The sequence below is a fragment of the Bos javanicus genome, chromosome 20 (assembly GCF_032452875.1).
Source record: "Bos javanicus breed banteng chromosome 20, ARS-OSU_banteng_1.0, whole genome shotgun sequence".
Classification (NCBI taxonomy): Eukaryota; Metazoa; Chordata; class Mammalia; order Artiodactyla; family Bovidae; genus Bos; species Bos javanicus.
This window is the reverse complement of record NC_083887.1, coordinates 32,482,948-32,498,981: the sequence shown is the minus strand read 5'-3', so window position 1 is coordinate 32,498,981 and position 16,034 is coordinate 32,482,948. Positions and strand designations below refer to the sequence as shown.

Below are 16,034 nucleotides of genomic sequence, written 5' to 3'. Positions count from 1 at the left end.
GATAGTAATTATAAGACAGAAGAGAAGATGGTATTTTTAATCTAAACTCTCTAGAAGACAAAACCTGGTTATTTACCCACAGTTTACTGGGATTTTTTTAGTCCTATTCGTTTTTGAGTGTCCAAAAAAATGTCCCACATAATTATAAGTATTTGTGCTTAGTTTCTTAGTAAGTTTCTTAGTAACAAATGGTCTCTTTTTATTTGCTTATAGGTCCAGGACACTGAGGCTGAAACTTTAACTGGTTTTTTGAATGGTATTCAGTGGATTCTTGAAGAAGTAGAATCTAAGCATGCAAGATGATCCTCCTCGTCAACCTTGGCAACTGAAAGCATTTGAAACTTGTTACTAAGGTCATGATGTGGATATTTGCTCAAGTCAGCTCATTCTGCCCTGCCTTTTTGCAGGTAGGCTTTATGTTGGACAGCTGTCACCACTTTAATTTTTATATAACTTTTACTTTTTACCTTAGATCAATTACAAGAAAAAAGTTTCAGTGGTAGCATTTGGCCCCAAAATGAACCTTTTAAGATTTTTTAATAACTTTCATATATATATATTTTAATATTAAATTCTGAAAAGAAAAAAAAAAACAAGTTTGTGCCTCTCTCATTCTTCATGATTTCTCTTCTGTTCAGTTCAAAGATTGCCATCGTGGGGAATAGCAACTTTGCTAAGCTTTAAATAGATTCTTTTCAAGGGTCCTTAACTGGTTATCAGAAAATAAGTTTTATCTATTTTTAATAAATATCCTGCTTAAAGATTTGAATATTCACTGAAATTTCATTTACTGGTATGGCCATACAACTTCTTTTTCTTTTCTGAAATAGTCGGAATTAACTTTTTGTCTTATTCAATACTAATTCAGTGAAAATAACTGGAAATTCTTGCTGTTTTCAAATAACCTGAAAGCTCATGAAGTGCTAAAGCCAGATTTTTTTCCTTGCTCATGAAGAAAATATTCCAGAGACATTCATGATCATATGACCTCCTACTCACTAATTGCTTCCACTTTGCAGAGGAAACAATCCTATCTCAGTGGAATTGAGGGATTTAAAAATTACAGTTAAAAAGAGCATTATATTCTCAGTGGTGCTGCACCCAAGAAACAGCCTCCGTCCTACAAGTGGGTGCCATTCTGAAGAAAGGAGCTCTCACATCTTGGGTGCACTTACTCATCCCTTAACTTGAGCATTTGTAGTTGGGGGAAGAGTGAGAAATGCTGACATCCTGCTTTTCCTAGAAAGGAAGCCCTCTGACTTGGGGAGAGAGTGCTGTTTCCTTGACTGCCTTGGTCTAGAATGGAGTTTCTGTCTTTCTGAGCTGGAGGAGGGATGTCTTGGTTCAAATCCCACATACTCTTACTGTTCTTACTGAGTTGTTGTTGTTTTTTGTGTGTGCTGTGTACCCTTAGATTTTAATGATTTTTTAAAATTAATTTTCTCCAGTTTTTCTGGGGAACCATCACATGATATTCTTCATGCTATTATGCCAAAAATATATCCTCTCCACTTTTAATTATGTGTAGTTAGGTGGCTCAGATGGTAAAGAATCTGCCTGCAATGCAGGAGACCTGGATTCAATCCCTGTGTTGGGAAGATCCCCTAGAGGAGGGCATGGCAACCCACTCAGTTATTCTTGCGTGGAGAATCCCCATAGACAAAGGAGCCTGGCAGGCTACAGTCCATGGGTCGCAGAGAGTTGGGCATGACTGTGACTGAGCACATGTTACCTCATTCTTTGCTGATGTTGGTAATGTATTTTCTTTTTTTCTTCGTGATCAATCTGGCTAGAGTTTTATTGATTTTATTATTCTCAAAGAGCCAGCTTTTGGTCTTACTAATTTATTCTATATTCTGTTTCATTGATTTATGCTCTAATCTCTATTTTTCTGCTTTTTAAATTATAAAACTTCAATTTTTTTTTTTTTTATATTATTAAGGTACAAATTTAGGTCATTGTAGGCTTGAGGCACAGTAGTAAAGAAACCTTCTGCCAGTGCAGGAGGTGCAAGAGACAGGTTCCATCCCTAGGTCGGGAAGACCCCTGGGAAAAGGAAATGATAACCCACTGAAGTGTTCTTGCCCAGAAAATTCCATAGAGGAGCCTGATGGGCTACAGTCCATGCGGTTGTGAAGAGTCAGACACTACTGAGTGACTGAGCACGCACATACACATGGGGTTGCAAAGAGTTGAAGATGACTGAGCAGTTCTTCGAGTATGCATGCATTGAAGTATTGCACTTACATATATTGTAAATTCCAGAAGACAGTGTTATCAATTTTTGATGAAACAGTCATATGTATTAAAAAGAAATTAAAAGAAGAAAAAAATTTTTAAATAATAAAAGTAATCTTTTATTCTTTTCAAGATATAGGCATACCTCATTTTATTGTACTTTGCTTTATTACGTTTCATAGATAACTGTGTATTTTACAAATTGAAGTTTTGTGGCAACCCTGCACTGAACATGTCTATCAGCACCATTTTTCCAGCAACATTTGCTCACTTAATATCTCTGTCACATTTTGATAATTCTTACAATATTTCAAGCTTTTTCTTTTTACTGTATTTGTTATGGTGATCTATGATCAGTGATCTTTGATGTTACCACTCTGACTTGCTGATAGCTCAGATGATGATCTGGAGAAGGCAGTGGCACCCGACTCCAGTACTCTTGGCCTGGAAAATCCCATGGACGGAGGAGCCTGGTGGGCTGCAATCCATGGGGTCTCTAAGATTGGGCACGACTCAGCGACTTCACTTTCACTTTTCACTTTCATGCATTGGAGAATGAAATGGCAACCCACTCCAGTGTTCTTGCCTGGAGAATCCCAGGGACGGGGGAGCCTGGTGGGCTGCTGTCTCTGGAGTCGCACAGAGTTGGACACGACTGAAGCGACTTAGCAGCAGCAGCAGATGATGATCAGCATTTTTTAGCAGTTAAGTATTTGTTAAGATATTTACATTTTATTTTTAAAATTAATTAATTTATTTTAATTGGAGGCTAATTACCTCACAATACTATGGTGTTTTTTTGCCATACATTGACATGAATCAGCCAGGGATGTACATGTGTCCCCTATCTCAAACTGCCCTCCCACCTCCCGCTGCATCCCATCCCTCTGGGCCATCCCAGTGTACCAGCTTTGAGTACCCTGTTTCATGCATCAAACTTGGACTGGTGATCTCTTTCACATATGGTAATATATATGTTTCAATGCCATTCTCTCAAATCATCCCACCCTTACCTTCCCCCCTGGAGTCCAAAAGTCTGTTATTTATATCTGTGTCTCTTTTGCTGTCTAGCATATAGGGTTGTCATTACCATCTTTCTAAATTCCATATGCTAATGCTATGCTAAGTCACTTCAGTCATGTCCGACTCTGTGTGACCCCAGAGACGGCAGCCCACCAGGCTCCCCCGTCCCTGGGATTCTCCAGGCAAGAACACTGGAGTGGGTTGCCATTTCCTTCTCCAATGCATGAAAGTGAAAAGTGAAAGTGAAGTCGCTCAGTCGTGTCCGATTCTTCGAGACCCCATGGACTGCAGCCTACCAGGCTCCTCTGTCCATGGGATTCTCCAGGCAAGAGTACTGGAGAATGTACCACTGTACATGTACCACTGTACTGGAGAATGTACCACTGCCTTCTCCCAAATTCCATATATATGTGTTAATATACTGTATTGGTGTTTTTCTTTCTGACTTACTTCACTCTGTATAACAGGCTCCAGTTTCATCCACCTCTTTAGAACTGATTCAAATGTGTTCTTTTTAATATATGAGTAATAGTCCATTGTGTATATGTATCACAACTTTCTTCTCCATTCATCTGGCAATGGACATCTAGGTTGCTTCCATGTCCTAGCTATTGTAAACAGTGCTTCAGTGAACACTGGGGTACACATGTCTCTTTCAATTCTGGTTTCCTTGGTGTGTATGCTCAGCATTAAGATTGCTGGGTCATAAGGCAGTTCTACTTTCAGTTTTTTAAGGAACCTCCACACTGTTTTCCATAGTTGCTGTACTTGTTTGCATTCCCACCAACAGTAAGAGGGTTCCCTTTTTTCTGCATCCTCTCCAGCATTCATTGTTTCTGGACTTTTTGATAGCAGCCATTCTGATCAGTATGAGATGGTACCTCATCATGGTTTTGATTTGCCTTTCTCTGATAATGAGTGATGTTAAGCATCTTTTCATGTGTTTGTTAGCCATCTGTATGTCTTCTTTGGAGAAATGTCTGTTTAGTTCTTTGGCCCATTTTTTGATTGGGTCATTTATTTTTCTGGTATTGAGCCACATGAGCTGTTTATATATTTTTGAGATTAATTCTTTGTCAGTTGCTTCATTTGCTATTATTTTCTCCCACTCTGAAGGCTGTCTTTTCACCTTGCTTATAGTTTCCTTTGTTGTGCAAAAGCTTTTAATTAGGTCCCATTTATTTTTTTTGCTTTTATTTGCATTACTCTGGGAGGTGGGTCTTGCTGTGAAGATCCTCTGGAAGAGATCTTGCTGTGGTTTATGTCAGAGAGTGTTTTGCCTATGTTTTTCTCTAGGAGTTATATAGTTTCTGGTCTTACATTTAGATCTTTAATCCATTTTGAGTTTATTTTTGTGTATGGTGTTAAAAAGTGTTCTAGTTTCATTCTTTTACAGGTGGTTGACCAGTTTTCGCAGCACCACCTGTTAGAGAGATTGTCTTTTCTCCATTGTATGTTTTTGCCTCCTTTGTCAAAGATAAGGTGTCCATAGGTTTGTGGACTTATCTCTGGGCTTTCTGTTTTGTCTACTGCTCTGTATTTCTGTCTTTTTGCCAATACCATACTGTCATATAGCTTTGTAGTGTAGTCTGAAGTCAGGGAGGTTGATTCCTCTAGTTCCATTCTTCTTTCTCAAAATTGCTTTGGCTTTTCGAGGTTTTTTTGTATTTCCATACAAATTGTGAAATTATTTGTTCTAGTTCTCTGAAAAATACTGTTGGTAGCTTGATAGGGATTGCATTGAATCTATAGATTGCCCTGGGTAATATACTCATTTTCACTATATTGATTCTTCTAATCCGTGAACATAGTATATTTCTCCATGTATTTGTGTCATCTTTGATTTCTTTCATCAGTGTTTTATAGTTTTCTATATATAGGTCTTTTGTTTCTTTAGGTAGATTTATTCCTAAGTATTTTATTCTTTCTGTCACAATGGTGAATGGGATTGTTTCCTTAATTTCTCTTTCTGTTTTCTCATTGTTAGTATATAGGAATGCAAGGGATTTCTGAATATTATTTTATATCCTGCAACTTTACTATATTCATTGATTAGCTCTAGTAATTTTCTGATGGTGTCTTTAGGGTTTTCTATGTAGAGAATCATGTCATGTGCAAACAATGAGAGTTTTACTTCTTTTCTAATCTGGATTTCTTTTATTTCTTTTTCTTCTCTAATTGCTGTGACTAAAACTTCCAAAACTATGTTGAATAGTAGTGGTGAGAGTGGGCACCCTTGTCTTGTTCCTGAGTTTAGGGGAAATGCTTTCAATTTTTCACCATTGAGGATAATGTTTGCTGTGGGTTTATCATATATGGCTTTTATTATGTTGAGGTATATTCCTTCTATGCCTGCTTTCTGGAGAGTTTTTATAATAAATGGATGTTGAATTTTGTCAAAGGCTTTCTCTGCATCTATTGAGATAATCATATGGTTTTTATCCTTCAATTTGTTAATGTGGTGTATTACATTGATTGATTTGCGGATATTGAAGAATCCTTGCATCCCTGTGATAAAGCCCACTTGCTCATGATGTATGATCTTTTCAATATGTTGTTGGATTCTGTTTACTAGAATTTTGTTGAGGATTTTTGCATCTGTGTTCATCGTGATGTTGGCTTGTGGTTTTCTTTTCTTGTAGCATCTTTATCTGGTTTTGGTATTAGGATGATGGTGGCCTCATAGATGAGTTTGGGAGTTTACCTTCCTCTGCAACTTTCTGGAAGAGTTTGAGCAGGATAGGTGTTAGCTCTTCTCTAAAGTTTTGGTAGAATTCACCTGTGAAGCCATCTGGTCCTGGGCTTTTGTTTGTTGGAAGATTTTTTATTACATTTTCTATTTCTGAGCTTGGGATGGATCTGTTAAGATTTTCTGTTTCTTCCTGGTTCAGTTTTAGAAGGTTATGGTTTTCTAAGAATTCATCTGTTTCTTCCAAGTTATCCATTTTATTGGCATATAATTGCTGATAGTAGTCTCTTAATGATGCTTTGTATTTCTGTGTTGTCTGTTGTGATTTCTCCATTTTCATTTCTAATTTTGTTGATTTGATTCTTCTCCCTTTTTTTCTTGATAAGTCTGGCTAATGGTTTGTGTATTTTATTTATCTTCCCAAAGAACCAGCTTTTAGTTATGTTGATTTTTGCTATAGTCTCCTTTGTTTCTCTTTCATTTATTTCTGCCCTAATTTTAATGATTTCTTTCCTTCTACTAACCCTGGGGTTCTTCATTTCTTCTTTTTCCAGTTGCTTTAGGTGTAAAGTTAGGTTATTTATCTGATTTTTCTCTTGTTTCTTGAGGTAGGCTTGTATTGCTATGAACCTTCCCCTTAGCACTGCTTTTACTGAATCCCATAGGTTTTGGGTTGTCATGTTTTCATTTTCATTCATTTCTATGCATATTTTATTTCCTTTTTTATTTCTTTCATGATTTGTTGGTTATTCAGAAGCATGTTATTTAGCCTCCATATGTTTGTATTTTTAATAGTTTTTTTCCTGTAGTTGACATCTAATCTTACCACATTGTGATCAGAAAATATGCTTGAAATGATTTCAGTTTTTTTGAATTTACTAAGGCTATATTTATGGCCCAGAATGTGATCTATCCTGGAGAATGTTCTGTGTGCACTTGAGGAAAAGGTGAAATTCATTGTTATGGGGTGAAATGTCCTATTGATATCAATTAGGTCTAGCTGGTCCATTGTATCATTTAAAGTTTGTGTTCCCTTGCTAATTTTCTGTTTGGTTGATCTGTCCATAGGTGTGAGTGGGATATTAAAGTCTCTCACTGTTCTTGTTAATTTCCCCTTTCATACTTGTTAGCATTTGCCTTGTGTATTGAGGTGCTCCTATGTTGGGTGCATATATATTTATAATTGTTACAGCCTCTTCCTGGATTGATCCTTTGATATTATGTAGTATCCTTTGTCTCTTTTCATGGCCTTTATTTCAAAATCTATTTTTATCTGATATGAGTACCGCTACTCCTGCTTTCTTTTGGTCTCTATTTGCATAAAATATCTTTTTCCAGCCCTTCACTTTCAGTCCCTTGGTTTGAGGTGGGTCTCTTGTAAACAGCATATATAGGGGTCTTGTTTTTGTATCCATTCAGCTAGTCTTTATCTTTTGGTTGCTGTATTCAACCCATTTACATTTAAGGTAATTAATGATAGGTATGATCCTGTTGCCATTTACTTTATTATTTTGGGTTTGAATTTATAAACCTTTTCATGTTTCCTGTCTAGAGAAGATCCTTTAGCATTTGTTGAAGAGCTGGTTTGGAGGTGCTGAATTCTTTTGCTTGTCTGTAAAGCTTTTGCTTTCTCCTTTATATTTGAATGAAATCCTTCCTGGGTATAGTAATCTAGGTTGTAGGTTTTTCTTTCATCACTTTAAGTATGTCCTGCCATTCCTTTCTAGCCTGAAGAGTTTCTATTGAAAGATCAGCTGTTGTCCTTATGGGGATACCCTTGTGTGTTATTTGTTGCTTTTCCCTTGCTGCTTTTAATATTTGTTCTTTGTATTTGATCTTTGTTAATTTGATTAATGTGTGTCTTCGCCTTGGGTTTATCCTGTTTGGGACTCTCTGAGTTTCTTGGACTTTGTTGGCTATTTCCTTACCCATTTTAGGGAAGTTTTCAACTATTATCTCTTCAAGTATTTTCTCATGCACTTTCTTTTTTATTTCTTTTTCTGGGACTCCTATGGTTCAGATGTTGGGGCATTTAACATTGTCTCAGAGCTCTCTGAGGTTGTCCTCATTTCTTTTAATTCTTTTTTCCTCTCTGCTTCATTTATTTCTACCATTCTGTCTTCCATCTCACTTTTCCTGTCTTCTGCCTCAGTTATTCTACTGTTGTTTCCCTCCAGAGTGCTTTTGGTCTCAGTTATTGCATTATTCATTGTTGATTGACTCTTCTTTATTTATTCTAAGTCCTTGTTGAATGTTTCTTGCATCTTCTCAATCCTTGTCTCTAATCTATTTATCTGTAACTCCATTTTGTTTTCAAGATTTTGGATCATCTTTACTATCATTCTGAATTCTTTTTCAGGTAGACTCCCTATCTCCTACTCTTTTTGTTTGGTGGGCATTTATCATGTTCCTTTACCTGCTGAATATTTCTCTGCCTTTTCATTTTGTTTAGATTGCTGTGTTTGGGGGTGCCCTTTCTGTTGGCTGGAAGTTTGTGGTTCCTCTTTATTGTGGAGCCTGCTCCCTACGGATGGGGTTGGACTAGTGGCTTGTCAAGGTTTCCTGGTTAGGGGAGCTTGCGTCCATGTTCTGGTGGGTGGAGCTGGATCTCTTCTCTCTGGAGTGCAATGAAGTGTCCAGTAGTGAGTTCTGGGGTGTCTATGGTTTTGGTATGGCTTTGGGCAGCCTGTCTTTTAATGCTCAGGGCTGTGTTCCTGCTTTGCTGGTGAATTAGCCTGGTATGTCTTGTTATGGAACTTGTTGGCTCTTAGGTGGAGCTTGGTTTCAGTGTAGATACGGAGGCTTTTGGATGAGCTCTTGTCTATTAATGTTCCCTGGAATCAGGAGTTCTCTGATGTTCTCAAGTTTTGGAGTTAAGCCTCCTGCCTCTGGCTTTCAGTCTTAGTCTTAGAGTAGCCTCAAGACTTCTCCATCCATACAGCACAGATGATAAAACATCTAAGTTAATGGTGAAACAATTCTCCACAGCAAGGGACACCAAAAAGGTTCACAGAGTTACATGGAAGAGAAGAGGAGGAGGGAGATAGAGGTCACCAGGAGGAGAAGAGGGAGAGTCAAAGGGGAGAGAGCAATCTAGCCAGTAATCAATGCCCTATGTGCTTTCCACAGTCTGTAACACCCAGAGAGATTCACAGTTACTTAGAGAAGAGAAGAGGGAGGAGGGAGATAGAGGTAACCAAGAGGAGAAGAGGGGGAGTCAAAAAGGGAGAGACCAATCTAGCCAGTAATCAGTTCCCTAAGTGTTCTCCACAGCCTAGAATACCCAGAGAGATTCACAAAGTAGAGAAGAGAAGGGGAAGGGAGGAGATAGAGGTGGCCTGGGGGAGAAAAGGGAGTGTCAAAACGGGAGAGAGCAATCAAGTCAGTAATCGCACCCCTAAGTGAAAGTGGATACTGAAGATTAGATTCTTTTTTTTTTTTTTTTAATTGGTGCCCCGCCTCTTTCCCTTTGTGTTGGTCATCTTGGCGAATCAGCCTGAGGGGCCGGGAGAGAAACCAGAGGCGAGAGGCGGCGGGAGCCACGCGCTGGCCTTTACCTGGCTGAAGATTAGATTCTTAAAGGTACATAACTGATAGCAAATACCAAAAAGCAAAGATTAAAAATCTAGTGTAGAGGCTAGACTCTCAAAAATACAATATTAAAAATACAAAACAAAATCACAAAAATTGTGAAAAATATACATGAAGTTTGCTTTAAAATTAGGGTCTTTTTTTGGCAAGGTAACAGGAGGTTATAAAAATGAAAATTAAAGGAGAAATGAACTTGAATTACAAAAATTAAAAAGTGATAATTGTAAAAATATATTTAGGAACGTCTCTGGAGCTGTTGTGGGCAGTGTGGGGTCAGTTCAGTTTCAGATAGTTCCTTGTTCCAGCTTGTACTTGTTCTCAAAGTCTGAAGGCCGCCTCCAATACTTAGTCAGTGTTAACTACAGGGTTTTAATCTATTGCACCTGTCACTTCCAGAGCGAGTCCCTATTCTTTGTTTATTTTGACTTCCTCTATTTGCAAGTCTCTTTGGTGTCTAATTTCTGCCCTGACACAAAGGGGTGAAGGTGGTCACTTATTTAGGCTCACTTGTTCAGTTGTGTCATGGGGAGGGAGGAACACTGCAAACAAATATCGCTGACGTGTATGGGGAGTGCTCGCAGTGTATGGACTGCATTGGCTTTGCCCCAGCTCACAGCAGCATGTGCTTTCCGGGTCTTCACTGCTCTGGCTCCAGGGTGCTCTGCAGGGCACTGTCCAAAGCAGGCCCTATGTTTCATGCACTTCCCAGGTCTAAGCCGCTCAGGTTCAGGTTCTCGGGTTCTCCTCAAGGGCACAGACTCGGTTGAGCGTGCATTTTGTGCCCTTCCCGGGTCTGACCAGCTCAGGTGACCAGGTGCTTGGTGAGCACACTGTTCCAGGTGGGCCGTGTGTCTTAATCACCTCCCTGGTCCTGGCTGCTCGGCTTCCCAGGTGCACTGTGAGAGCACCATCTCAGGTGTGCCATATGTCTCTTTTGGGGAGCTGATCTCAGGCTGCGGCCCTCCTGGCAGATGTCAACCATCCAGGATCCTAGGAAGACACGATTAGCAACTGGGAGCCTGCTCACAGTTTGCTGGAGGATGCTGGTCTCTGGGGCTGAGATTAGAGCAGCCCCTTGCCTTCCGGCTCTGGCTGTTGCACACCTTCCTCTCTGCCTCCGGTGGTGGTAGGGAGGGGCCTGTATGCAGCCTGGTAGCTCTCCTTTGGTATTCACTCAATCCTTTTGTTCTGTGAATGAGCCAGGCTGTGAGTTAGAGCCTTTTGCAGGAAAGTTCTCTCTCTTTTTTTTTTCCCTTTCTGGCAATCTCACAGTTTGGGTTGCTATCTCACATTATCCCCTTCAGATTGTCCTCAGGGCATTCAGGCCCAGTCCTTACACTAAGGACCGATGACGCCACCCACACCTCCCTGTCCAGATCCCCCTCGCTGCTGGTGGATACCAGCCTCTGGGCTACTACTTTGCTGGCAGTTGCGGTTAGGTGCCTGTTCTGTGGGTTTTGTTTTTTTTTTTTTCCTCCCAGTTATATTGCCCTCTGAGATTTCAGAACTCCCCACAGACCCGCCTGTGAGAGGGTTTCCTACTGTTTGGAAACTTCTCTTTCACAACTCCCTCCTCAGGACGGATCTCCGTCCCTAATTCTTTTGTCTCTTTTTGTCTTCTATATTTTGTTCTACCTCCTTTCAAAGAGAATGGGCTACCTTTCTGAGTGCCTGGTATTCTCCGCCAGCATACAGAAGTTGTTTTGTGGAAGTTGGTCAGCATTCAAATGATCTTTTGACGAATTTGTGGGGGAGAAAGTGGTCTCCCTGTCCTATTCCTCCACCATCTTGGGACTGCCCCCTTACATTGTATTTTTAAACATAATACTGTTGCACACTTAATAGACTACATGAGTTTGTGCATGCTCAGTCACTCAGTCGTGTGCAACTCTTTGTGACCCCATGGACTGTAGCTTTCAAGGCTCCTCTGTCCATGGGATTTCCCAGGCAAGAATTCTGAAGTGGGTTTCCACTCCAGGGGATCTTCCCAACCAGGATCAAATGCATGTCTCTTGTGTCTCCTGCATTGGCAGGCGAATTCTTCACCACCACACCACCTGGGAAGCCTACAGTATACCGTGAACATAACTTTGTATGTATTGTGTTAGCCAAAAAAATCATTCGTTTTTTCTGTAGGCTGACTCTAGTAGTGCTTAGTTGTCTTTAATTTCATTCAAAGCAATTTTGTTAGATTGTATTGGAACAGTTCTCATATCAGCATGCATTAAAAAACTTACCAGCATTGGTGAATTTTTGTGTAGCCATTTTAATGTTGAAGATGGAAGATAAAAACCTCATTTTTGGCATGTTATGCTGTATTATTTAAAGAATGGTAAAAACATAACTGAAAGCAAAGATTTGTCCCGTGTATTTAGAAGGTGCTGACCCTGATCAAACATGTCAAAAGTGGTTTGCAAAGTTTCATGCTGGAGATTTCTCTCTGGATGATGTTCAGACCAGCTGAAGTTGATAGTGATCAAATCAAGACATAATTGACAACAATCAATGTTATACCATGCAAGAGTTAGCTGACATTCTCAAAATATCCAAATCAAGCATTGAAAATCGTTTGCACCAGCTTGATTATGTTAATTGCTTTGATGTTTGGGTTCCATGTAAGTCAATTGAAAAACTTCTTGACTATATTTCCACATGCAATTCTCTACTGAATGTGACAAAAGCATTCCATTTTTAGAACAAATTGTTATGGGTGATGAAAACTGTATACTGTACCATAATGTGGAATGGAAGAGATTGTGCTTGAACAATCACTAACCACACCAAACGCCAATCTTCATCCAGAAAAGGTGAGGCTATGTATATTGTGGGATTGGAAGGGAGTACTCTATTAGCATCTTCTGGAAAACCAAATGATTAATTCCAACAAGTAGTGCTCCTAGTACTACTAGGAAAACAATAGAATGGGAAAGACTAGAGATCTCTTCAAGAAAATTAGAGATACCAAGGGAACATTTCATGCAAAGATGGACTCAATAAAGGAGAGAAATGATATGGACCTAACAGAAAGAGAAGATATTAAGAAGAGGTGGCAAGATTACACAGAACAATTGTATAAAAAAGATCTTCACAACCCAGATAATCACAATGGTGTGATCATTCACCTACAGCCAGACATCCTGGAATACAATGTAAAGTGGGCCTTAGGAAGTATCACTATGAACAAACCTAATAGAGGTGATGGAATTCCAGTTGAGCTATTTCAAATCCTAAAAGATGATGCTGTGAAAGTGTTGCACTCAATATGCCAGCATATTTGGGTTAGGGAAAACTCAGCAGTGGCTACAGGACTGGAAAAGGTCAGTTTTCATTCCAGTCCCTAAGAAAGGCAATGCCAAATAATGTTTAAACTACTGCACAGTTCCACTCATCTCACATGCTACTAAAGTAATGCTCAAAATTCTCCAAGCCAGGCTTCAACAGTATGTAAACTGTGAGCTTCCAGATGTTCAAGCTGGATTTAGAAAAAGTAAAGGAACCAGAGATCAAATTGCCAGCATCCGTTGGATCATCAAAAAAGCAAGAGCGTTCCAGAAAAACATCTATTTCTGCTTTATTGACTGTGCCAAAGCCTTTGACTGTGTGGATCACAATAAACTGTGGAAAATTCTGAAAGAGATGGGAATACCAGACCACCTGACCTGTCTATTGAGAAATTTGTATGCAGGTCAGGAAGCAACAGTTAGAACTGGACATGGAACAACAGACTGGTCCAAATAGGAAAAGGAGTACGTCAAGGCTGTATATTGTCACCCTGCTTATTTAACGTCTATACAGAGTACATCATGAGAAATGCTGGGCTGGAAGCACAAGCTGGAATCAAGATTGCCGGGAGAAATATCAATAACCTCAGATATGTGGATGACACCACGCTTATGGCAGAAAGTGAAGAAGAACTAAAGAGCCTCTCGATGAGGATGAAAGAGGAGAGTGAAAAAGCTGGCTTACTGTTCATCATTCCGAAAATGAAGATCATGGCATCTGGTCCCATCACTTCATGGCAAATAGATGGGGAAACAGTAGAAACAATGGCAGACTTTATTTTTGGGGGCTCCAAAAATCGCTGCACATGGTGACTGCAGGCATGAAATTAAAAGATGCTTGCTCCTTTGACCAACCTAGACAGCATATTAAAAAGCAGAGACATTACTTTGTCAACAAAGGTCCATCTCATCAAGGCTATGGTTTTTCCAGTAGTCATGTATGGATATGAGAGTTGGACTATAAAGAAATCTGAGCGCCAAAGAATTGATGCTTTTGAACCATGGTGTTGAAGAAGACTTTTGAGAGTCCCTTGGAGCACAAGGAGATCCAACCAGTCCATTCCAAAGGAGATCAGTCCTGAGTGTTCATTGGAGGCACTGATGATAAAGCTGAAGCTCCAATACTTTGGCCACCTGATGCGAAGAGCTGACTCATTTGAAAAGACCCTGATGCTGGGAAAGATTGAGGGCGGGAGGAGAAGGGGATGACAGAAGATGAGATAGTTGGAAGGCATCACCAACTCAATGGACATGAGTTTGGGTAAACTTTGGGACTTGGTGATGGACTGGGAGGCCTGGCGTGCTGTAGCCCATGGGGTCACAGAGAGTCAGACACAACTGAGTAACTGAACTGACTTAGTGCTCCCAGTTAGACCAACTGAAAGCAGTACTTGACAAAAAGTGTCAAGAGTGAGTCAACAGAAAATGCATTATCTTCCATCAGGGTTATGCACAACTGCATGTTTCTTTGATGAATAGGCAAAAACTGTTACAGCTTAGTTGAGATGTTCTGATTCATCCTCTGTATTCATCAAACATTGTAACTTTGGATTTCGATTTATTTCAGTCTTTATAAAATTATCTTAATAGAAAAAGTTTCAGTTTCCTGGAAGACTGTAAAAGGCACCAGGAAGAGTTCTTGGCTCAAAATGATAAAAAGTTTTGGAAGACGCAATTATGAAGTTGCTTGAAGAATGGCAAAAGGGAGTGGAACAAAAGGTGAAACTGTTATTCAGTAAAGTTCTTGGTGCAAATGAAAAATGTGTCTTTTATATTTATTTAAAAACCAAAGAAACTTTTTGGCCAATCCAATATTTGGGAACTGAACAATTTGTGTGATTCTATTGTGATAATTTGCTGTATTGCACTGGTATGCCAATACCAGTACTGGTATGCCAAGGTATGCCAATATATATAAAATCATTGGTTGACAATTTTATTCTCTCAGCCCTTCAAGATGTTCTTTTTTTCTCTTCTATACTCTAATTTCCAATAAGTCATTCACTAATTGCATCTTCAGTCCTTTGAATATAATTTTTTTTTTTTTTACTGCTTTCAAGTTTACTTTTTATCTTTGTTTTCAACACTTTTGTTATAGTGCATCCAGGTATGGTGTCTTTATATTTATCCAACTTGGAGGTTGTTAATGAACATATTGAATATAGAAATTCATCTCATTAACCAAGTTAGGAAATTTGGGGTCATTATTTCTTCAAATATATTTTCTTCTCCTTTCTCTCTTCTCTTCTTCCCTTTTAGGTCTCCATTGTGTAACACCATAAAATATGTTGTTATTTAACCTATCCCTGACTCTTTACTCATTTTTTTTTCAATCTTTGTTCTGTAATTTGGGCAGTTGCAATTGATTAATGTCCCTCAAACTCCTCTTTTGTCTCTATCCTCTTGTTAAATAAACCCCAAGAATTTTTCAATTAGATGTCATGTTCTACAATTTCCTTTTTTTTAAGTTTATTTTTCTTAGATTTTTTTCATTGAGAGGATACGTTCCTTTACATCACTGAGAATGATTGTGATGGCTACTTTAAAATCCTTGTCTGTTAATTTCAAAATCTGAAAGAATGGATTTCAGTTGATATTCTCTTATTAAGGAAAAGAGTGTCATTCTCATTTTTCTTTATTATATTGAAGAATTTTTTATTGTATCCTGAAAAATAAATATACTAAGTTGTGGAGACTCTGGAATCTGTTATTTTTCTCCAATAGTTCATGTTGTTTTCATTTGAACAGTTAACATGTTTAGATACAAATTGCAGGTTCTATCCAGTTTGGGCAATAGCTGTACTCTCAGTTCATGTCTTTGTTTAAGTGAGCAGCATAAGTGGTTTTGAACACAAGATTCAGACAAAGATATAGACAGAGAATTAGGGGATTCCCTTCCTAGATTTTTCTTTTCTAAGACTTCCCCTTGTCTCTCTAATGACTGCAATTGGCCTGCGTTGGTAGGCTCATTCCTCATGCCCCAGAGGCTGTGATTATTCTACCAGTTCCCCATGCTACAATGTATATATACCAATACCTACCCACAATCTACAATTTAAAAAAAAAAGTGGGAAATCACTCTGTCAAACTTCCCAGAGAGTGTATATTTTCTACCAAAATTTGCCTGCTTCTCTTGACTGTTTAGTTGTATCAGGTAACTGCTTTTTTATATTATATTCTCTGTGGAAGAGTTAGCCCAGTAGTAAATTGTT

The 16,034-nt window shown here is 38.9% G+C and overlaps 1 protein-coding gene across 5 annotated transcripts in view; it reads left to right on the top strand.

The window, feature by feature from the left end:
* The window catches only part of FBXO4 (F-box protein 4), a 69,521-nt gene that overhangs the window by 13,051 nt on the left and 40,436 nt on the right, over nucleotides 1-16,034 (top strand). For 3 of the 5 annotated variants that reach the window (XM_061393626.1, XM_061393627.1, XM_061393625.1), the window contains exon 7: nucleotides 214-575. In XM_061393626.1, coding sequence (XP_061249610.1) covers nucleotides 214-303 — 90 coding nt within the window. In that variant the 3' untranslated portion in view covers nucleotides 304-575. Of the gene's footprint in view, nucleotides 1-213; nucleotides 576-16,034 lie in introns of those variants that run through there. The other 2 variants (XR_009731787.1, XR_009731786.1) reach the window with 1 other exon arrangement.